General features: G+C 40.1%; 1 protein-coding gene across 8 annotated transcripts in view; it reads left to right on the forward strand.

Annotated features, from left to right (window-relative positions):
• ELAVL2 (ELAV like RNA binding protein 2) overlaps nt 1–24,805 on the forward strand; it is a 59,335-nt gene that overhangs the window by 31,217 nt on the left and 3,313 nt on the right. For all 8 annotated transcript variants that reach the window (XM_026081532.1, XM_026081533.1, XM_026081534.1 and 5 more), the window contains exons 4-5: nt 19,492–19,645; nt 22,075–22,300. In XM_026081532.1, the coding sequence (XP_025937317.1) occupies nt 19,492–19,645; nt 22,075–22,300 (380 nt within the window). The remainder of the gene's footprint in view (nt 1–19,491; nt 19,646–22,074; nt 22,301–24,805) is intronic.

Here is a 24,805-nt window from a genome sequence, read left to right on the forward strand (position 1 = left end):
CTCCAAATTCATTACCTGGGCTGGGGTGGTGGGGAAGTGGCTTTTTAATTAGCATCTGGTTTTAGATGCATATTTCAAGTTTCATTTTATTAAGATTGGCTTTGAAATGCAGTCTTAAACAATCATCCCATTATCAGAAGAGTGACAACAACATATTCCTTTGAGCAGTTATTTGGGCTCTAAAATCTCAGGAGAGGAGATGAAACTTTTTTAGGGAATGCTGACTTTTGAACGTGGTTCACAGGTGTTAGTGCCTGAAGGCAACACGTGTGCCCACCAGTCCGTTCTTCAACGTTAAACAGCATGGTATGCTAGTGACTTGGGTAGCGGCTGCACTCTGACTAGAGTCAGACTTGAGCTGTAAGATGAAACTTGCTTCTGAAAGGGTGTGAACTTAAAAAGCAGCTCTGAGCCCCTTTAAAAAATGATTTTGAGACAAAAATAAGATAGCAGTAGTTAAGATTTAAATGCCCTACCTGTTCTGGGTTTGTAAGCTTAAAATGCTTGACACTATTTGAAATTTATAAATATTGCTGTTTAACAAATGCAGAATCGCTACTCTTTATAGCAAGGAATGGAAAACACTGATAGAAGCCTAGTTGCAAAAAGCTTCCTGTTTGCTTCTAGCAGACTCTTTGCCCATAGGCAGACTTTCTTCCTTAATCTACTTGGGAAAAAATTTGGATGTCACTTAACTCTCCAAAAGAGCATAGAGTTTTTGAAGCTGTCATCCTGTTGTGATGGGAGACGAATGAGGAATGGAACTGTGCTCTAATAATGTTGCAAGCACATTGTGTCTTGACATTTAATATGTCAATTGCACAAATTAAAAGAAAAAAAGCTGCTGTCAAGGATATGTTGAAAGTTCTGGAGACTATAGCTAGACACAAAAAGAAGAAAATGCTACATATGGAGAATCTGGCCAGGCCTCCCAAATCAAAGTAATCACCTAAGGTGGTTGCCCATGTGTTGGTGTATGCTCCCAGTATGTGAATTATTAATCCTTTCTCACCTTGCTAAGCAATTAATGCAAACAGGCACTGTATTTCTGCAAATAAAAATTTCTTTTTGAAAAAGAGATTGGGGGGAAAATGTGAAGATGGAATGGACGAGTATAGGGGATGACACTGCTCTACCTTTCYCGCATTCGATATGCACACACACACATTTTATATATATAAAAAGTATGTTAAAAATGTGTCTGTATCTATAGCTATCTGTCTATATAGGGAATTTGTGCCATAAGCCAAAATGATGACATCTTCACTAAAATAAATAAAACCGTTGTCTAGCTAGAAAAATCTGTGAATGCTGCTTGTTCAGGTCAAATTCTCATTCTGATTAAGTGTTCAATTCTAGCTATCTTCAGCAGCAGCTTTCAATGTTAGTATGCATGACTTAAGGGTGGAAAAACTGTGTTACTCCCTTCTCCCTTCCTCTTCTCCTTTCCTGCTCCATTTCTGGTAGTGCTTCAGTGACTGCAAGTTCTCCCAAGACAGGTGTTACAAGAATCAGGCTTTACCTCCTTCCACACTGCTGGAGGCCAGGGGGATCCCTAACCTGTTTTGAGACTAAAGCATTTGTATATCAGAAGTGTGGCAGTTGCTTGAAATGCAGTTAATCGAGAGCATCTGCACTGAACTGTCACCCAACAGAAATACCCAGCCTCCTGTGGAGCACTTTGTAATTAATATATTCCTCAGGTCAGTCCTGGAGCTTGGCTGAACAGAGGTAAAGTTGATGTCCTAGGCCTTTGTGGCAAACGGGCTCTCCATCCCAGGGGTTCTTTCTGCACCAGGACCTTTGCAAAGCTGACTTACAGTTCACAGGCCACAGTGCTCCTATCCATCTGGAGCTGATACTTCAGCTGAGCAGTTTCAGTTTTGGCAAACCTGGAATCCAACTCTTATTTAGTTGGCTACTGAAGTTTTTAACCAATGCAATGGACTTTATAGGGATTTTTATATACCATCATATGAAAAATGATTGGATAGATTACTGCCCGTAGTGGGATTTTTGACTTCCTAAAATAAGTAAAAACTTGGGTTATGAGTGTGTACAATACATATTAGTGCACAGAAGCTTATAAAAAATTCTAGGACATGTGCAAAAGTTTTGTAGTTTGCCACATTTCTGGTTGAAACTGTCCTTTTTCCTATTAATTAGTAAAATTGGAAAGAACCTCTTTGGTTAGGTGATGGATGTTCTGGTCATGGCTGACCTAAGAGCATTCCTGCTCAGAGGGAAGTATTCTGACCCAGGTGTGTGATATTCTAGATGGAATAAATGATGGATGCCTTGGAACCACTGCTTCTGTTCCAGTCTATTATTCATTGGGTATATTCTTCTGGCCCTTAAAAGGGCTGCCATCTACTATTTTCTTGAAATGCTAATATATAGAAAACATGAATTTGCAAATGCTGTTTTAACTTGTGCACAGATAGCAATATCAAAAACTATTAGCCTGGTACTTAAAAAAAATAAATAATCGTATGGGATATTTTATGGAATACTTTATTGAACTATTTGCAAAATATCGTAATTAAATTTCAGCTCCATTCCTACAAAGCAAGTAACAGCAGTCTTTAGTCTTGTCTTGGTGCCAGTTGCCTCACTTTCTGTTTTAACCTGAATATTTAAAACTCTGAGGTGGACGTGCATTGATATTGCAGGTGCATCAGGATGCGTTACGTATCAGAGCTAGCTGTGGTAGGCACTGTACTTACACGTTTGGTAATAACTTCCCATGCATAAATTATGGCTTATTTGCAATGTAATTTTTTTTTAATTGCAGATAGGCTGTTAAGTTTGGGCTTCATTTAATTATACAGCTTCAGTGCAAAAACTAGCTGTAGCATAAGGGAGAGGTAAAACACTTCTATGACTTCTCTTCTAGAAGAAACTACTGCTAGGAAACATTTAGACTCCGCTCTATTTAAGAGCCAGCAAAATATGGTTTTCAGTGTCTGGAGTAATTCTTTTGCTTATCTAATTGCTTATCCATGATTTTGGGGATGGTTTTTGGGTGCTGTCATGAAAAGATCAGTCATTCCTGGACATGTGGTGAAGTATCAAAGGAGCGAACAGCGTAAGAAATGGTCATAGTGACTTGTAGATAAATTCGCTTGCATCTTCTGTTGGCTTGGCTTCTGTGTGGAGGAGAGGAAACCAAATACATTGTCAGTGACTTCCCCTCCCCYTTCTCTAACTCTAAGTTCCTTCAGAAATAAGAAGCTATAGATGAAACTGTTTTTCTGAAACGGGAGCATTTTTCAGTGTGGTGCAAAAGCACAGTGAGCCTCCCTGTCTAAAAAGGTTTGGGCAAACCAATCTCCTATCCTTCTGAGCTGGCCCAGAGGTTTAGGGTGATTTGTAGGAGGCACGTTTTTACCTAGATCATAAGGGACTAGCAAGAGAAATAGGAAAATCGGGTGCAGATGCTAGACTGCTCCAGTAGAGGCCACRGTCTCTGGATCGGAGCTCCTGCAAGGCACAGCTGACAGCAGTGGTGCCAAGTGTTGGTTCTTCCTTCCCAAGGTGACCTGGGGCTCAGAAGCTTCCTGCTGTCTGACCCTAAGCTCTCTGGTGTGAGAGGGCRTAAAATGTCAGAGCATTTGTTTGCATGAGCTGGCAGATGGTTTTCTTGGTCATTATTGCTGATGATGCACATAGATGCATATGCAAATATATATGTTAAGGGAGAAAGAAAATTGTCCTGACTAAAGGTCTAGGAATTGCATCCTTTGTAAGATAGCATTGACTGACTTACCAGCCTCTACCCAGTTAGTGCTTCTTAAAAATCAGATCTAGTGTGGTTTCTTTTTCTTTGAAATTATTTAATGGACTATTAGAGTGTTTACATGGGTAATTATCAGCTGTCATGGGAATAGAGATTTAAGAAATATTTTATCTGAAGTATTAAATCTGTAGGTTTTCTTCCCACTCCTTCCTAGCTTTGCATATATTAAAAAGAATAAGGCTTAACATATAGCATTATTCCAACAGGAAGTTGATAGAAAGTTTATTTGACAAATTTTTTGGCTACACTGCAAAGATATCCTACTTTACCGTGATTATCACTTAGTTAACTGCCCTACTGTAGAGCTGTGTAATGAAAACAGTTATGACTTCAATAGAACAGTGAATGCTGCTTTGTAATCACTAGAGGTACCCCAAAAGCATGCAGTTGGTTAAGGGGAAACTAAGTGAGGGATATGCCACAAATTTCGTTAATGCCTTCTGAGAAAGGAAGTTCCTAAAACTTGGCATTATGCAACTTATTTTCACTTAGTCCTGTGAAGCTTTACTTAGGTTTGCAATAGTATTTATGTAAAGGAATTATACTGTAACTTAATTGCTCAAGACCTCAACCTTTATGACCCTATGATAGTGCTCTTGAAAATGCTGTGTATACCTCATAGGAGCTAACAGAGAATGCCGAAGAGAGAKAAACGTGCTAGCCTGTTTTCTACATCAGTGCAACAGGTAAAGGTTACCTTGAAATTGCTCCTGCCTTGTGTACTCTCCATATTTGTAGAAGAAAATCTTAGTAATGTCATTTTTAATAGCATTTTTTTCATTAACTAGTGTCCCTGGGTAGCAGTGAAGTATATATAGATTGTGTGTTTAAAAAAAAAAAAAAAGTAGTCCGTTAAAATACCAGGGACAAGTGAACTGTGAAGGTGAGAAAAAGTCCTCCTCACCACTTCTATTTCGCTCTTCTAGTGATAAAGAGCATTGATCTAGTGAGTCGCAAAAAGGGATCCTATTTGGAGGTTTAATTAAACCTACTGAATTTTATTGATGCTATCAATCACTAGAGACAGAGGGAGCAAGGTGCCAGAACTGTTAGTGGTCTTGACAGGGTAATTAAATACCTCAGGACTGTATTCTCAAGATAAAATTGACGTGCTCTAGCAGATCTGAAGCAGCAGAACAATTAGTCTTGGAAAAAAAAGTAAAGGTGTTTTTCCCTTAACTTCTGCAGGAGTTGCATAAATGGTAATTATACAGTCTTTTAGCTGTGTTATAGTTAAGCTTTGACAGTACTTCCATTTTAAAGCCCCTTCCCCACCCCACACACATTTTCACCTCCAGGTGAAACTTGTTCTTCACTGAGACTTAAATCCCCTCAGACTCTGAATGTCTTAAACAGCCAGCTTGAGCTGGTTAAGTATTTTTCATGTTGCAGAATAATATTGAGAGGGAGATTCACTTGTGAAAGCATACTGCTGTCACTTTCTGTAAACCATATTAAAGCCACACGATTGTTTCATAATGTCTAATCACTTTGAGGAAAATTAAAGCAGCCTGTAAGACTGAACTTTAAAATGTGCTAATCTCTCCCTAAGCAACTGCCCAGCTTGTTTTCTGTTCAGGTCCTGAACGTGCTGGGGTGCAGCTGATCGGGTTTTCTCACAGAAGTCTCTGCCCTTGCCTCCCTAGGGGCAGAGGCCCTTTGGACTCATCTAAAACTGTGCTGAGCAGGTTTCCTGACACAACCCTCTTCAGGAACCGTAAGGTCCTTTCTGAGCCTGCATAGGAGCTTCCGACCCAGAAATAGAGATGCGGGAATGGGTGGATGCTACTGTATAGGGCTGAGGGAAGACTTTGAGCACTGCTCAAGAGCCAAGCTCTAAATAACCCTCCCTTCTCCCCCCCACCAAAGAAAAATAACAAAAAGCTGTCTATTACTGGGACCAATAACACATTTTCAGGTCCTCTGCCATCGCCAAGCTATGGAGAATCCTTTAAACAGGATATAGTTTTTGCATGTGTCAAATACTGCAAATGCCAAGCATAGAAATCTGTCTGGGCTTTTTTCTTTAATTCCAATATCTGGTTTTTTTGTAAGAGTGCTTTTATTGTAAAATAGTCACTTTTGCAATTATGAAAGTCTTGAGAGAAATTGATTGACATCTGTTAAGCTAGTGGCTTTCCAATTTTTTCTGACAGGTTAATTAAATATTGACTCTAGGTGTCTCTTATCCATGGAGTAATAAGACTTCTTACTGAAAGGTTTCTTAGGCTGTAAAATTTTATGGAGAAGTGGTAACTGTAAGTGGCATTAGACATGTGCTTCATGCATTYCTGTAAGGTACGTGTGTGTGGAATGATTAGTGTGGGAGAGACCCAAGGAATCTGCCCATGTCTCTSTCTTCAGCAGCTCTCTGAACAGAAACATGGAGAAGTTGAAGTAAATTTTGTTTCCTTCAGAGGAAGGGAAAACACTTGAACAGATTCTTCTCTGACTCTGAAAGACAGAACTAAACTGGGGTCCCCTTTTTCAAGATGTTATTGTTCTGGATTGTAGCTTTCTCCTGTGGAGGGCATGGATATTGTCCTGTGCACTCCTGTCCTATGAAGTATGAAATTGCATATTTCTTGCTACTGGTCATGTCTGAAACTTGTAAGGCTGATATTCAGTGTTTGAGAATGAGTAGGAATGGAGTGTTCATCTGATGAGAAGAACAAAGTATGAAGGAAGATTTTGGGGGACTATCAAAGTGGGGGGTGGAAAAASTGGGAAAATGTCTTTGTTCTAAACACAAGAAGGGTGGAGACTGGGGACCACACTTCCTAAGTTTCTTACCTTTCTGTAGGACTTAAGTCCTAAGAGATTTAAGTATTTCTTATAAATAAACAATTATATAGGTATCACTGCAAATTTTAAACTTCTCATCTGTTTTACAGTCCTTTTAAAGGAAAGGCAGTCAGCAGAGCTGCTATTCTGTGACTGTAGTGCATAATTCTCATTTCCTGTTTCAGTGTAGAAAGAGGTCAGTAAACTTAATTATCCACTTTCTCCTGAATAACATACTAAACTTCTGTTTTTATAAGTAAAAGCTGTACTGTCCTGAGCATTTCTGGGAAAACCTCTGGTTCTGCTCTTGACTTTAGCAGCATTTTTAATCTGTTTCTGCTGTTAACATTAGGTGCTAATTAAATTTGCTTCCATTCACTAAATGGCACTTTGGATCTCTTACCTCCACTTCAGACCAAGTCTTAGAAAAACCTACTTGGTGTCACTTTTTGACTGATAGAGCAGCAGTTTGTTACTATGACCTTCTTCCTCTTCCAACTCTATGCTATCCTAAAGAAGACTCCAAGCCCTCTTCCTCCGAATCATAATCTTAAATGCAAATTCTTCCTGGAAGAAGACTATGATTAGAGAATGGCATAGTAGACTATGATTAGAGAATGGCATAGTAGGAAATATGTAGGCCTTGAATCTAGTAAAGAAAGGCAGAATACAATCAAGAGCTAGGAACCAAAGCTGCCAACTGGAGATGAAGTGTGATACCAAATTAGAGTATCATCTTCAAGGCCAATCTTTATGAAGGCTTAATCGAAAATTCATTGAGCCATCCTCACAGAACCCAGTAACCTTTGCTAGGAGGTGTCCTTCGGCTTGATTGCTCATACTGTCTCTCACCCCACCTCTTCCAGGACACAAATTAGGCTAGTGCATGAGCTGACCATATTCAAACTACATGAATTGTTACCTATTTACACTCTGTTCCTGGTCAAAACAAGGCCGATAAAAGTTTAGAAGGACTTTTCTCTATTGTCAGAATATCTCCTGATCTAGTACTGTGACACACTTTGTAAGGATCCTTTAGCAGACTTTTTTGTAAAGTCTAATCAGTTCATGACTGGACATATGCTTTTCATATTTTAAGATTCTTGTCTCCTTCCAACTATATGAAAATCTTGATGAAATAGCAGACAGTTCCTTGTTTGCATTCTTAATTTGTCACTAACATTTCCAATGAATGTTTTCAGGGAGCTAGTAGAACCACGTAAACAAACAAGACATCAAAATGGTGCATTACTTAAGTACAAGATCAACCTGATCTCTCCTTGCTTGCTGAATCCCTTATTTGTCAGACTTGCATGATGTACCTTTGAAATAGTTGCTTGTGGAAAATTCTTTCACAAGTTGAAAGCTGTGTGTTTTTGTTTTGTTTTAAGTCATTTTCCTACTGTGGAACAAAGGATTATTTTATGGTAGCTACTGAAATTCACAAAGAGCAGGCTTGCTGTTCTAATTGAAGCACTTCTACCACCCAGAGAAACCTTGCATTGCTTGCAGACAATCTTGTCAGAAAAGTGGCAAACAGTTGCCAGTTTCCTCTGGACTGTAAGAGAAACTGAGGATATAAATATAGGATATAAATATAAATCCTTCTGGAGTTGATTTAGCAGCTGGGAACTGTTAAAAGGAGATTGATGCCTGAAATCCCATAAGGATATCCCTCACTTTACATCAATTTCCATCATCATGACTGCTCATTTTCCAAATGAAACATGGCTGTTTTGGATAACAGCGTTATCCAAGGGTGTGAGATTCAGCCAGAATCAAGGCTTCTTGAATCCCAAGCAGAGGGCCCACATCTACCTAGGAATCTCAGCATGGATTTGGGGAGGAAAGGGGGGAGGAGTTTAAAAATGTTTTTATTGAAACAATGGCTCTGATCATGCGTGTTGTTGCTATGTGTGGTGAATTAGCCTACAAAAGACACCCTTTCTATTTGGTACTACTCTGGATTGGTATTGCTACTGTCTAGAGATGAGGATTGGCCATATTTTATTACAAAACTTATGCCTTTAGTGGCTGGCTTCATGGCAATGAAGAAAATGAGTTAATGACTTATTGACAAAAGACCACAGTGTCTTACCTGTGTCAACAGGAATGCTTAGTGCTTTAGATAGTAAGTCTTCAGCATGTAGAAAAAGATCTTGGCTTCAGGAGATATTTCTGTGCTTCATTTCGAGATAACCTGAGAAATAGAATTGGGGGAAAAAAAAAACACTTCTCGGTCTAAAGAATCCCTTATCTTGAAAATACTTCACCTTGAGGGTTTGGGGCTTTTTCAGCTTATCGGGGTCTGATTATTTCTAATGTCTTGCTGCTATCTTAAGCCTTCAGTCTTCTCATCCAGATAAGACCTGTTTGTGGGTCGGAGTTTCTGTTAGAGCTTGTGGCTTCTCCGTGCTGAACTTGCTGGTTGTCTCTGCTTTAATAATGACTAAATTATGCCCAATTCTGAGGAAGTCCCAGAGATAAAAGAAGTGGATTAAAAGGTTGAGCTGGGACTTGGACCCAGAGTGGAAACCAGACTTTCCAATAGATTTCCATGCTGAGCTCAATTGCCTGAGTGGCCAGCCCAGTTTCCTAGCCCTACCATGGGGCTAGGGCTTTTGAGCCACCGTTGGATGGGAAGCAGGGTCTGCTGAGCCTGGTCTCCTAAGTGACAAGAGTCAAATACAGAATCTCACCACATGGTCAGAGGAAATGCAAGTACAAAATCTTTTGGTAACTGAAAAAGTATAGACTGTCTCTGCTATGGAGCTCCAGTACTCGCATTGCTGATCTTCTCTGTCCAGTAACTAACTTGCATCTGAGGCTTCCACTGATTTTCTTCAATGAAAACATTGCAGAGGTCATTCCTTAGCCTTGAGAAACATATTTTTGTCCTACTTTTTTTCCCCACTCTATAAACATGTTGAGTATGCATTTATGAGTCTTAGTAGGTGCAGTGTGGTATATTTAGCTTATGGCTCTTTGGCAAATTCTTGTTTTCTAGATAGAATTATTCCAGTTCAAAGGAAGAACTTAATAAAATATAGGTACTCTTATGTTGGCTTAGTCATGCTCATGTAAACTAGTATGCTTGTCAAATCACTCTGAATACCATATTTTAGGGCTGCTTACATAAGAAATTTGTAAAGGAGAAGTGGAGCTTCAACACTATTTTAGCTTGGCTGCTGATTTGGGTGTGGAAAGAGCTGTCTTGGTCACTGTAGCTCTCCTTGAATGTGTTGTGGGGGTATCCTTTATCAAAAGTGCATTTACTGACTGTGCATTTAATTACTGTGTTACAGTATCTGAGATAATTACTAGCTTTGCACTTCCCATATATAAATAATGGAAGTGCAAAGCTAGTAAATATCTCAGATAATATATATAGAAATATGCTTTGTTTTATACTGTCCTTGAAGAAAAGGTTCCAATATCAAGACAGTATAGTGATGAGCCATATACCTATGTGTTAAGTATAGTTCCTTACCATGAAGGAAAAGTACCAGGTACTTCTCAGTGGCCAGTTCTAGTTATGGCAGTTTCATGGTGGAATAGAAGTGGCAGGTCAGTCTGTTCATGCTTGTAGCTGAGCTGGGTGCAGGATGGGCATAGGATCCCGTAACTTACCTACTTAGGATTGTGTCTCAGGAGTTAGTTTTAGCTGTCAGACCTACTGCTTTTCATGAGCTGTGAATTAAAATAGCAAAATGTATTTTAATGACGGCCCTGGAAGGCTTTTATTTGTGTCTCTGTTTTTGAAAGTGATCCATCACAGAGCTGTCTATATTAGATATGGGCCATTTTATTAATTTCATTTCAACAGATGGGTGAAGCTGTGTTTTCTGTGTTTTTGCAAGGTTGAGTCTAAACTGCTTTTAGAGAGGGAATTATATTTCTAGTTTATACTTTGCTGGCAAAAACAAATGCTGGTGCAGACGTGCTCTGACTTAAACTCAAAACCGTATATACATGTTTAACAAGGCAGTTTTGTGCATACTGAGAAGGCTGGTCTCCAAGCTTTCTGTCTGTTTGGAACAATCCCTGCTGTTTGAGTATGAGTAGAAAATGAACTTCATGTGGATATGCAGGAGTGCCCTTCTGTTTGAGATGGGTTGTCACTAGCCGGTGACAACAGAGACCAGGCTCAGTCTCTGCTTGGTACTGAAGCATCTTGTTATTGCAAATAAAATTGAGAGTCATGGCCTCTCGCATACTAATTTCRGTGTAAGTTAATACTGACCTGGTATAACAGTCTCTGAGAACATTGTTGTAACACTTACAAAAAAAAATTTGTTTTTTTTAAATCATGCTGGCTAAGAGGAATCGAAACATCTGTCAGGCTTGCAGAAATGTTTAACCCCTGTTTTATTTTTGCCTGAACAGACTGGACTGTAGCTTTTGTCTGTTTTTTTTGTTCAGCATTTCATCTAAAATGGGTGCATTTAAAAACTGTTGGATACTCTCCATGATAAAGCAAATATTTTTCTAGGTTGAAAGTCTGCACTAAACACTTTACTGAAATCCTGATCTTTACACTTAAAGATAATAAATTGCAAGAAAACCAATTAGAGGGCTGTGGGATTTGTTTAAATACCCTCTTTTGAAGTTCTTGCAGGTAATATAAGCATCCTATTTGCCCTCTACACTATTAATAAGCTATATGGTAGAAGGGTGGAAGTGCAGTAATGAGATGCCCATAAAGGTAGTAATAGGTGGTAAGGAACTGATAAACTTTCATTCGTACGGACTGGGTCTCCTTATTTTCTGCGGCTTTTTTTGTTTAACCTGGTAGCTTTCACAGTTTTGACTTGGAAATTTTAAGTCAGTTTGTCTTGTTGTTAACAGCTGAAGTATTAAAAGAGCAAAAATACCTGGATTTGGTATTTTAATGTTTGCATTTCTAGAAGCCAGTGTCTTTCCTACCAACTGCAAAGAACAAACAGTGTAATGGAAAATTCCAGTAAGATATTCTTTTAAATTATTGTCTTCAGAGAAACTGTGTTCAATGTGTACAGTGCATCATTGTTAAATAATTACAACTGTAGGCTTTCTAACTGCTTCTTAACTTATGTTCTGTGCTTAATGGTTTTGACATTGCATAACCTTGATGTTTATCCATTAAATATTCACCTGTTGAAGTAGCTGTGGAAGTAATATTTTTGCACAGCTGTTAGTTAATTCAGTGCATATATATGTTGCATGAGAATACTGAATCTAGAACTATAGGCAAATAACTACTGAAGTAACAAACTAACAGGATATAGACAGGGAGATGAATCTGGAGATTCTGTGCCTTAAATTTGTATCACAAGTGAAATAGTTGGGTATTAGTAAATAGAAACTGTATATTCTCCACAAAGATGCCTCTTTTCCATGGGAATTAGTTCCCTTTATGCCAGTAACGTTTTGTGGTATCATGATAGGGTTTTTTTTGGTGATGCTGACTTGCATTAATCACGGATCGGTAGAAATACTTTGCCAGAAAGAGATTAAATTTCAATTATGTTAGATTTCTTAAATTCCTTGTTTTACACTAGCTTCTCTTCTCAGCCAGGACTTCTTGTGCTTATGAATTGCAAGATGGCTAGAGATAGTGTCTGGATATTAATCCTGAAATACTGATTTGTCTGATGTGTGTTATCATTCCTGTGCCTAGTGTGCACAGATTCTGGCATACATCAGTTGGGGACAGGAGTTGTCACTGAGCTGTTTTCCACATTGGGTAATCTATTTGCCATTGATGTTTGTTCTTAGTTGTGAAAAGTAAACCGGAGAACTATTTCAAGAACTTAAAGAGAATGACACTGAAAGTGAACTTGTAGTGGTTATATTTACTGATGAGAACTCTAGCTTTCATTTGTGTGGGGTTTTTTGTTTGTTTGTTTCTTTGTTTTTACTTTTAAGTTGCATTCAGTTTGCACCTTGACTTCTGTGTCAAACTATTCCAAATATGCATTGCCAGCCAGGACATGAGCAATAGCCATCACTGGATCACCAGCCACCATGAAAGAATTCATATGTATTTGACAAATATAAGAAAAGTTACAGTAGATATCTTGGCAGATCCTGGTTCTGTAGTGGAGTTTCTAAACTAAGAAAAGTTTTCTGTGGTGGAAGGGACTGGGAGAATTAGTTTGTCGTTCATAAGTGACAGCGTTTGTCCAGTGGTGTGAATTCCCTTTTGGAGGACAATGTTGCTGAGGGCCTTGTCCAGCTGGGTTTTGAATATCTCCAAGGATATTCAAATACTGGGAAAGGTTGCCCAGAGAGACTCTCTGAATATCTTTGCAGAGAAAAAGTTTCTCTTATTTTCAAGTAGAATTTCCTATGTTTCCATTTGTGCCAATTGCCTCTTGTCCTGTCACTAGGCACCACTGAGAAGAGTCTGGCTCCTTACATCTTCCCATCAGGTACCCATAGATAAGATTCCTCTGAGCCTTCTCTTTTCCAGGCTAAATAGTCCAGCTCTCTCAGCCTCTCTTCCTATGTCAGATGCTGCAGTCCCTTAATCATCTTTGTGGCCCTTCGCTGGGCCATGCATCCTTCATCACTGCCCTCCAGAAACCTGGATTATTCATACCCTGCTGCGTTGATCCTCCAGCAGATACCAGGGTGGTTCAAGTCCTCCAGGAGGACCAAGGCCATGTGTGAGGCTTCTTCCAGTTGTCTGAAGAAGGCCTCATCTACTTCTTCCTGATCAGGCAGTCTATAACACACAGGCGCTTCACTGTCACCCATACTGGTCTGCCCTCTAATCCTGACCCATCAGCTCTCAGCCGGCCCCTCACCAGTCCCTGGCAGGGCTCCATGCATCCCCACTGCTCCCCCACATAAAGGGCAATCCCCCCTCCTCACCTTCCCAGCCTGTCCTTCCTAAAGAGCCTGTATCCAGCCACTGTAGCACTCCAGTCATGTGCTGCAGTATCCAGCCACTGTAGCACTCCAGTCATGTGCTGCACGACCCACGACATCTCCGTGATGACAATGAGATCGTAGCTCTAACTTCACACAGATCTCTAATTCCTCCTGTTTGTTTGTCATGCTGCATGCATTAATGCACAGGTGCTGCAGTGGGCACCCAGTCATGCTCACTTCCCGGAGAAGGTACGAGAGCTTTCCCCATGATGCTGTCCTGTAAGCACTCCCTTCTTTGTGTGCGTACACATGAGGTGGTTCCCCTTCAGCCTTGTGTTGTTGATCATGTGGTGCCTCCTGTCCCACCTCAGCTGTCATCCTCTCCTTGCCAAACCGGGCACCACTTCCTCACTTGACTGTGGGTTGCCGTTTCCCTCCCCTGTTGTTCCTAATTTAAAGCCCTCTTTACCAGGTTGGCCTGCCCGTTGGCAAAGATGCTTTTGTCTCACTTAGTCAGGAAAATCCCATGTCTTCCAAGCAGTCTTTGATCCTCAGAGAGGGTTGCATGGTCATAAAAGCCAAATCCCTGCTGCTGACGCCAGCTGTGCAACCAGTCATTGGCCTGCAGGATCTATCCATTTCTCTACAAGCCCTTTCCCATCTGCAGTAGGATTAAGGAGGTACCACTAGGCTCCCATGCCCTTGGCCCTCATTCCCAGAGTCATGCAGTCACTCCTGATACTCTTCAGGGCTCCCCTGGCAGTGTCATTAGAGCCCACAGGGGAAGTAATAGTCCAAAAGTGGGACAGCCCTCATCAGCAGTCTCTCCACAGTATCCTAGACCTGAGCATCCAGCAAGCAGCAACCTCCTCCACCCAGACAGCAGGTCAGGTTGGCAGATGGGGCCTCCATCACTGCAGCAAGGAGTCTTCCAGCACCAGCACTTGCCCCATCCTCCTGATGTTGGTGTGTGGCTTGAGCTCAGCAGCTCTGACCCTCATGAGGACTTTCTTCCCTCCCTGCTGCTAGGGTGCTGAGACTGGGTGGGGAAAGAGCTGTCCTACTGCTGCCTGAAGTCACTGTCCTCCCAGTTGTGGGTATTGCTATGCAGCAAGCAGACTCCAGCTGCCTCTCCTGCTGTGCTGCTGGGGGCTGAGGTGCTCATCTCTACAGGGTCTCGGAGAGGATTTAGTTTCTCTCTTTTCTTCCCTGATGCTGTGCAGCCTGCTCTGCTCCTTCTGCATGACTCAACGTGGTGACATGGCTCCTTGGCCAGCCTCTTGCAGGCAAGGACACTGCCTCTCCAAAGGATTATATGAACAATCTGTTCTTTGCTGCTCTGGGGAATTTGCTTTCTGAGAAAGGCAGGTGTCTTTTTCCTTGAAAGGCAGTATAGAGGGGGTTATTTTCTCTGAAGGTAGCTAACCCCCCAGGCCTTCTTCTGAAAGAAGAACACCTGGAAGGGATCTCAGGTGCCTCTTGTCATTCCCCAGCTACCTGTCTTCCAAAGACTGATAATGTTGAACAACCTGTTGATAGTTTGTGCCCTGTTGTGCAGCAGAGCACTAAAGGAAGGTGGCGGAGAAAGAGATGAAGGATTGGGCAGAGGCAGATATAGCATCTGATGTTGATATATATCCTCACTGGAGATGGTGAGCAAAAGATGCAGCTGTTCTGGGGACATCAGCATGGTTTCCAGACCTATAAAGCTGTTCCAGTAGCTTCATTCATGAGAATTATAGCATCAATGCCTGGTTTTACAGGGTTGTGTTAATTAACAGGAAGGTTTGGATGGCTTGTTTACAGGTAAAAAGCGTGAATTTTAATTTCATTTCATGTACTGTTGACCTTGAACTGCTGATCAGACAGACCATCTGAACTATACTTATTTGCTTCCAGACTACCTTAGCACCACTGAACTGGAAGGAAAGGAGTCAGTATTAAGTAATACCTTGTAGGTCACCATCTGGCTTATGGTTTTTCTTTCCTAGACTTTTACGCGCTTTTCTGTCTTTATAAAGAACACATCTCTATTTCTGCTCACACTATGCTTCCTTCATTTTATTCTAATGTGGTAAATCAGAATGTGTGATCAGTGAGCAGTCGGAGAGTCCCATTACTGCACTGGATAGATTCAATAGCTCTGTTTTCCAAGCAAAACATCCACATCTATAGAACTACTTCTAGAGCAAACTCTAGATAGTTTGGAGACTGGGAAAACATCACCACCCTTAAGTATTGCTTGCTAGTTTTGGAAGGCCTTCAGGTATCTTTTCACATAAATTCCCCACCACCACCACCTGTTTGGAAGCAGTTTACAAGTCCTGTATTCTGTAGTCTTTGTTCTGAGCACTTAAACACACACATGCTTAGGAAGCAGCTTAGGAACAGGTATCCATCTGAATTTTAAGCTATTTTTTAAAAAGTCCACAGTATCCCCTTAATCTTGGACTAACAATGGTTTGCCGGAGTTTCTCAGTAGAGAAATGGGTGTTTGACCTGCAGTTGCAGAGTTTTCTTTTTCTTATTAATTATAAAAATAAGTCATTGTTTTTCTTTCTCTAGCTGATGGTCACTCCTAGGATTTCTAACTCTTCTTTAGAAGACCTGATCAAATGCAAATGCAAAGAAAAACTTGTATCTGAAGGAGTATGTAGAACTGGACAGAAAAATTTTCAATGTATCTTAATTGCAGATTTTGGAAGAGAGAATGAAAAAATTTTGGATTAAATCAAGAGGTGTCAGCAATCCATGAAGCTGTGCATCTTTCATAGACTAGTTTACTTACTAAGTAGAGCCTTAGCTCCCCTGCATCCACTGGCATCAAATTTTGCATTGATAACAGTTAATTGTGTTCAATTACAAAATGGACTTTGCTGTACCCACCTAAATTGGGGGGGGGGGGTGTAATCCTCCCTGGGAAAACAAAGTAGAAGTTGGCCATTCACCAAACTGCTTATTTTTGATAATTGGGGATTTTAGCATTTCCAGCTTTGTCCCCCAAGCAGTTTGTCTCCATTCTCTGGCATTGGCTCCCATTAAGTTTTTCTTGTCAAGTGTGGCATACAGCTTCATTTCTTAAAGAAGCTCATAGCCAGCTTGGGCAAGCTCTTCCCTTTCTGTACGGCTTGGGCTATAGTGTTGGCTATGCAAGACATAGTCTTCTCTTTGGCTGAAAGCAAAACTTCACTCTCCCCGTGTTTTCCTCTCTGGTATCATTTACTGCTCAGGCTGTCTGTGTACCTGGGAATATGGAAATGTGTATACTTATGCCTCCAGAAGACTATGGAAAAGACTGAAAATATGGAAACTGTTCTTTGAAATACAGGTGCATTTGAAATACAGGTGCAATACATTCTGCATGCAGGATGAAGGTTGAGATTATACAGAATAAAGAAAAAATTCATCTCAGACCCCAAATTTGCAACCTTGTGCCCAGAACTGCCACTTGACACTGCTGTCAGAAAATTTGCTGTAAAGTTGGCAATTGAAGGGTAATTTCTATTATCCTTGTCTTAACAGCAAAACCATGCTTTCCCRTTATCTTATTTCTGTAGTTCCACTTGTACTCAGTGTCCTTGACTTTGCAGATACTTGCCTAAAAAGAGGGCATGTTTGATTAAGCAAAAACAGCAAAATGAGATAACAGCAGGATCTCTCCTTTCCTTTCCTTCTCTGAAAGAGCTGATGTTTCTGATGAGATTAGGACTTTGGAATAGTTAATCTGCTCAAGCAAGTTTTAAGAAATCAGAATTATGTATTAGGAATAATTTGCCTTTTCCTAAAAACTTGTTAAATTTCTCATCTGTCTTGTGAAAGGCTCTTGGGAATCAGGTATTCTCTCATGTGCAGGAACATGACTGCTGCTCTCATAAGCTAAAACATCTATTATCCTGTGTCATGCTTCCAACGATTTACAAGATTCTATTGTTGCTGTAGTTCAAAGAGAAATTCTGAGTAGTGTATGGATATATTATATTGTATGATGCTGTAAAATGGCCCTAGTCAGCTTTTACTCCGATAACTTTTGTAGCATTGGAGAGGCTTCCYAGGGCAGATAACAAGTATGTATATCTTGAACATTGTTTGTTGTGTGAATCTGCCTCTAGCAAAATAAGTAGTTTACATTGTCCTCTAGGAATAATCATATATTGACTTTTGATAGAGAACACTCCCTACTTAAGTTCTTGGTTGACAAGAATCAAGTGAAAATAAGCTTTTTTTTATCAGTTCCTGGCTAGTTCACAAAGATGTATTTTTCTGTTTACTCTGCACCTTGGGGGAGTGTGTGTGTAGSGGGGGGAGACACGAGACATCCTAGGCAGATTTGCAGAGGGGAAAAAACTTAGAAAATTCTTAGTGGATATTACAGGATTGCAGAAAAACTCCCTGTGACATGGAAAACTGAGATAAAAAAGATTTGTTGTGGGTTACGTAGCAGATTCCTATGTCCAGATGCCATTAGTCATCTTGGGTTTTTTGTTTGTGCCATAGCCCCTGAATGCATTTTTACTAGAGAAGGGTCTGTGGCTTTCTTGCTGGCATTTTGCTGGTGGTAGTTATCAGCTCTTCTGTAGTCAATTCCCTAGTGCATACACTAATAATATAAAGAAAGGAGAGGGGTGTGTGGTACAAACAGGGCTGAGTAATCTTTAGTGTTCAGTGGGCTGAGCTCCAGTGGAGAGTAAGTTGCTCTTTAGTGATGAGGCTTTTTGGAGTCAAAACAAGCTGTATGAAACTAGAAAGTTCTGTGCTATTTTTGCTCTGTAGAACTGGGCACTGGCAGCTTTTCTGACCTGATTAAACTTGCACATCTTTATAAAAATAAAAAATAAATATGGGGGAAAAAGATGAGTTTATTTGCAGCTACCTGTATGGGAGACCAGCGGACAAGAATTTTGAACGCAAGTCTTCAGCTTTTTTGTGGCTCTCTTGCTAGAGCAAGGCACAGCAGCTCAGTGTTTTATGCAGGATAGTGTTTTATGTTGGACAATCACAAGTTTTGTAGGTCAGTCCCATTTAGCCAGCTTTAGAAGAAATCTTGCACCAAGTCTTTTACGAAGAAGATCCTTTATGAGGATCAGAGCAGCGTTCAGGGCACTATTGATTTAATCACCTGGAGTGCTAGGCGCTCTACTTCTGTTGCAGTTTTCAGTTAGTTTTCACAGGAGTCTTGGAGTCTGCTAGGCCATGCAGAGCCAAGAGGGGGAGAGGATTTGAAAATAATTGCTGAATGATTAGCCTAAAGGTCTAGTCTTAGGAGAGCCAAGTTCCAGCTGCCCAGAGGCAGCCGATCCTTCCTTGAAGGGTACGGGGATAAATCAGATGGCTTCTCAAGGCTTCTTGTTAACTATACATTTTGCACAGTGAAAGCACCAAATAAATTATTTTGGCCTATGTTGTTGGATATACATGGACTTCAGGTTCTAATATCTTTCCTGTAATAAAGATAATCCACTGGTACAGACTTAAGTGAGAGTCCTGACTCTTATGAATGATTGTGTTTCATTTGATGCTGAGCTAAACATTTGCAAAGGGTGCAGTGAGCATTTGAAAAACACTTACAAACCTGCAGGCACTTTGGATTGTCTTTCTCTGTATTCATGGCTTTGAAACCAAAGTGAAATCTTTATCCCTTATATTTTTAATGATAATCAAAAGGAAAGCTGCCTTAGATCTCTTTAAATCCTTCTTTTTAATCTTATAATAAACTAACTGAAAAAGATCACTTCTCCATCAAGACTTGCTGGAGTGTGTACCTAGCTTTTCTCCTTTATTGAAAATAGTGCTTAAATTATAATTTACGTCCAAGTGGATGTAGTCAACTTCCACTGTTCGATCTATGCTGCATTCCTTTAGTGTTTTTACAGAAGTCAACACCAAAAATACATTCCTGGCTTTGCAAGGTACCTTCCCTGACTTTTCTTAGAAACATTTCAGTGTCTCAGGAGGTATTGTTTCATTTCAACCCTTTTAGGAATAACTCTATTCCTAAATTGATTTTTTGTGTGTGTGTATGCATTTTTTTTTTTAACTTTCCTCTTCTGAAGGTTTCATATGCACGACCAAGCTCAGCTTCTATCAGAGATGCAAATCTGTATGTCAGCGGACTCCCAAAAACAATGACCCAAAAAGAACTGGAGCAGCTCTTTTCCCAGTACGGACGCATTATTACTTCTCGTATTCTAGTTGACCAAGTCACTGGTAAGTAGGCAGTTCTGCATTCTCTCTCCCCCTCTCTTTTAGACTGGTAATTTGAGAAATATTTCATCTTCTAATACAACAGTCTTGCCTATAGAATGTATGAAAGGTGTATGTGGGCCAGTAAATGAAATTTTCTGCTGGAGTTGTTCATAAATATGCATGGACAAAAATAGATTTTGGTGCATACTGAGCCAGCCTGAGTCATTTCCACCCTGAAGGTGCAGGTTTGAAGCTTGTTTCATGGCTTGTAATAAATTTACAGCTGCTATAATCTTCTTTGCCAAACTGCCGTGCAAAAATAGTCCCTATGCTCTTTATGAAATGCTATTAAACAATTTTTTTATAAAATAAAATGCACAGCTGGTTCTCTGAGGCTAGGATTACAAAAGGACAGACTGGTAATTGCTGTTAAGACTGGTTTCAAGGTTGCCTCATTAACTAGGAGCACACTGAAGAATATGAACTTTGAGCTCCTCCAGAGCAGATAAATTCTGCAATTAGTAGTGTCTTAACAAAATAACTCTAGTAGGTTATTGTAGTATGTGACTAAAACCAGTGAATGGGTGTCAGTGACCAGTGACATTCTGTGGTTGCTGTCCAAAGTTGGACAGTAATACGCTTGTTTTTGCTGTGTATTCATGATGGCTCAGTGGCTGATTTTGAAATTCAGGAGCTTTATAATTTGCTTCATTACCTGTTTCCAGCAGGCATCTTACAAAAATAAATTATCAAAACTGCTAGCTCAGCACAGAATTATGGAGTTCATTAAATGCGAAGGAGTAGGGGCATAGAAACAAGAATTCTCATTCCACTTGAAAAACAAAAAAACAAAAAAAAAACACTGGGGGCCTGGGAGAGGGGGGCAGGGGAACATCTGTTACTCATCTAATTGTTCTCTGAATATTTTGGATTTATTTTTCTTGATGCTTGTTTCCAAAGTTGCGTGTCATCATGGGTGACAACATTCAGCCCCAGGAGGTCATAAAACTTTCAAGCGGTCCTGCTTTAAAAGACTGTGCATTCAGATGTTTGACACTTGACTGACCTGTAGGGGAGATCTCCCATGTACTTGTCTGCAATTCCATTATGTTAACAGAAATCTCAGTATTAACACATATTTGTGGGATGTTTAAATAGTGTGACTCTAAGTGTAGAGAGGTGGAGAAAGGAAAGTTAAAGGCCAAATAGTTACTTGCAGGAGAAGCAGATCTGCAGCTCAGATTCCCAGTCTTTGTGAAATAAACAGTTGTTTATAGTTTGTTCTCATATTCATGCACGGAAGTGGTGGGATTTGACAAATGGGTAAAACAAGTAAATATAATTCAACTTGTAAATGTGCACTGTAATTGTGAATACTCATAAATCTTAATATGTGCACAGTGCTTTTTTGTCATACTGTTGTTCAGGCTTTAGCTTTTTTCTCAAATTATTGAGAACAGAGAAGATAGACTCCAAATGGTATGAATAATAAGGTTGTGACACAAACTGACAGATGAAAAATGCAAAGTTGAGGCTGTGACATAGGCCTCTTAAATCTTTCTTAYGCCTGTTCATTGTCACTTTGATGGTTTAAATTGTCACTGTTTATGAACAGAATACATTTCTTGTCACTAATGTCTTTTTCAAGTGAGAACAAGCTTCTGACTTGTCTCTGTATTCATGAACCAAAATGCAAGAGGTCCCTGAATAGATTAAAGAATGCTGCTTTGCATGCTTTGCAGTTTAGTTATAATAGCTTTAATGCTAATTGGTTCAAGCATGAACATCTGCCTGTGTTTTATTCAATCTACAGTGTGAGTTTTGAAATTTGATGTTCCTAAGACCTCTCATAAACACTTGCTGATATCCTTGCAAGTTGTCTTTGACTTGTTTATACCAAGAAAGAATCTATGACCCATGGCCTTCAAAAAAAWATTGCTAACAGAAGTATACAGTGATTTGCTGAAATTGAATGTCTGCCTTATGGAAATAAACACTGAATAGGGCAGTAATTCCCATTACAGTAATCTAGAACCTGCACTTTATTCTTGATCTTTTCAGCATATTCTCTCCAATATGAGCTTCAAGGGATGCTGTAGGAGACCATAAGCCATGCCTTGCAGCTAGGGAGCAGATGATTAACCTATTTACAGAAGTTCCTTAAATGTAGATACTGCAAAGTAGCATAAACTGAACAGACACAACGGTGCAGCTTGTTCTGAAGTGTTCATCTCCATTACCTCCTCCCGCTCACCTTTCTAAACTTTCTTTCTACACTGTGTAACTTGTGGCTCTTGCATCAGTGTGTTTTGGTTGGTTGGTTTAAGTAGTAAATTCTTATTTCTATCAGCAAATGCTCRGTTCCCTGGCGAAAAAATTGAAATCATCTTAATGTTGAACATCCCAGCCTCTCTGAGCTAATTGCTGTATGCTTCCTTCACCCTATACAGGAGTATCAAGGGGCGTGGGCTTTATCCGGTTTGACAAGCGCATTGAAGCAGAAGAAGCTATCAAGGGTTTGAATGGCCAGAAGCCTCCAGGTGCCACAGAGCCCATCACTGTAAAGTTTGCTAACAACCCAAGCCAAAAAACCAACCAGGCCATCCTTTCCCAGCTGTACCACTCTCCAAACAGAAGGTATCCAGCACCTCTAGCTCAGCAGGCTCAACGTTTTAGGTAAGTCACACTTGTGTGCAGTTGCACTGCTGGAAGCCTCCTGGTCCCAGGGCTCTGCCAGTTTGTTTTTTCCTCTGCTTCTTCCCCTCCCTACTAGTCAGACTTCTGTGTGGGGAAGAAACCCTTAAATTTTGAACTTTTACAGGAATGCTCCAGGAATACAACTAGAAGCAGAAATGCATTGCAGCTTACAGCTTTTCACTATCTAATAAATCTACTTAATTAGACAGTCAGGGTTAAACCAAGATTACTTCTTTTTTCTTCTAGTCAGTCTGTAAAAGATCTTTGTATTTGTAAGGTTATTTTTATTTTACTAGGTTATTACTGACATAGTGTGCAAGTTGAGTCAAGTAGCATTGATCTAGACAACTCAATTTCCCTTCTTAACCATGTGGCATGCCACAGGCAGCCCCTTCCCCCTCTTTCCTCCCCATTCTGGCTTTCAGTTCCAGTTAGTGATCTAAATCCGGCCTGACACATTTTGTCTTGTCTTATTCCACATTTTTGTAATGAAAATGTATTCAGAGATTTTCTGCATATATCTTCTATGTTCCCATGGTGTTGAAACTACAGCCACAGTTCCCTGTGATATTTAGTGTTGAAAAGGGACAGATGGTGAGAGCAGAGGGAAACAAATATTGTATTAGCTACATCCATGAGTCACAATGGAGTTTTTCTTTCAGTGATTTTGGTTTGTTTCTTCCTCCCACCTCTGGGCTGTGTGATTATAATGTGTTAAACATTAATACAATGAAACACTTTTATTTTTCAAGAAATAAAATTCACCTGGCAGTTTAAAAGGTAATGAACCACACTTTGAAAGTTTTATATTGACTGCTCCTCAGTCCCAGGCTAAATGTTCAGAGTTCATGGACTGTACTTCTGGCAAAACTTCTGAATCTTATTTTCTTCAGCTTCTCCACCTTATGATGCCCTGCAAGTGCCTTACAGGTGTGATGGTCAACACTGGTGTAGGCTCTCTTCCTTAGGGGAAGAGAGAACTGATTTTCTTCATTACTGAGTAGATTTTCTTACAGTTTGCTATGGAATAAAAGGGTTAACTTAAGCAGGATGCTTCATATTGAATAAAAGTAGACTTTCCCTCATTCCATTGGTAGGCCTTCCAGCTCCACTGTGGAGCACAGGGTGGAAGTTGCACTTTTAGGGTGACCTGGAATGCACTATACTGAAGTAAGATCATGAGCGAGCTGTTGTACAGACCTGAAAAATGAGATAAATAACTCTTGCTGATAAGGTCTATGTGTTACAGCATTCAACATATTGTGGCAAGACTGGCTTTCTAACTCCTAGAGATCTTCTAAGTACACTTGTTCCCAGATACTCAGCTGTGTGCAGTATTACTGATACCAACTGGGGTAGCATCTGTGTTTAAATGAGGCATTTTTAAAACTGATCTAATCCTGATATGTCTGTTACGATTTGTAAAAGTTCTCCAGCTGTTTTTTCTTTAGATGGGACCTAAAGTTCTTTGCAATTACAGCATATCAAGAGACTACACATGTCCTACAAAACTGGGCATGGAAACTTTGTGTTTGGTTTTGTGGTCCTTTAAAAAAGGAAGAGTGTCTTTAAGAATGTGCATTTAACTTCCACTAAAAGGTTTTGCTGAGATTTTAAGTGTCAAGTGATGCCTGAAACAACCCCAAAACAGGTGATGTGATTTGCCCCGCTTCAGAGTAACGGTAACAAAAATCATTGAGTAGATATCAAGTGTCTAGTGAATAAGAGGATGAGTAAAGTCTTCCACTTCTGTGGATGTGGAAGAAAGAACAAGGCTGAACTGACTGACAAAGTAAAGTGACTGACAAAGTAAACTGTTGCTGATGTTAGGTTTTTGGAAAGCCTTCAGACTTCTTTTCTTTTCTCCAGAAGAGACAGCCTTGACAAGTCTTAAATTGTCGTATCTGTATAGAGGGAAACCTGTCTTTATTTTAGGGCTTTGTTTAGTTGCTGTTGCTGCAGTACTCCAGCTCTGCTGACCACATAGTTCACAGATTGCACTGGCAGAAGTAACCTCTTTAATTCACTTGTGTGCTCTAACTTCAGTTCTCATGTCTCACATGTAAAAAATCGTAGCTACTGAAATTTCAGACTTCAGTAGTTCAGTTGATAGTGGTCTGAAAATGCACAACTGGAGCAAACCCCAATGTCATATCACAGGGAAGAACATGAAGTACTGTAGGTATCCTATTCATTCCATTTTTGTCAATAAAAATCTTGAACTGGACTTTCAAAAGCAGCTGTATACAATTCTGCCTCAGTTACTGTAGGGTGAGCAACCTAAAACATCTTTAAAAATTGTTCAGTAAGTGCCTCTGAAAATTTTGATTGCATCTTATTAACGTGTACAAGTATCTGAAGGGAGGGTGTCAAGAGGATGGGACCAGACTCTTTTCAGTGGTGCCGAGCGACAGGACACGAGGCAACGGGCACAAACTGAAACACAGACACTTCCATCTTAACATGAGGAAAAACTTCTTCACT

The sequence above is a fragment of the Apteryx rowi genome, unplaced genomic scaffold (genome assembly GCF_003343035.1).
Source record: "Apteryx rowi isolate R43461 unplaced genomic scaffold, aptRow1 scaffold_551, whole genome shotgun sequence".
Lineage (NCBI taxonomy): Eukaryota > Metazoa > Chordata > Aves > Apterygiformes > Apterygidae > Apteryx > Apteryx rowi.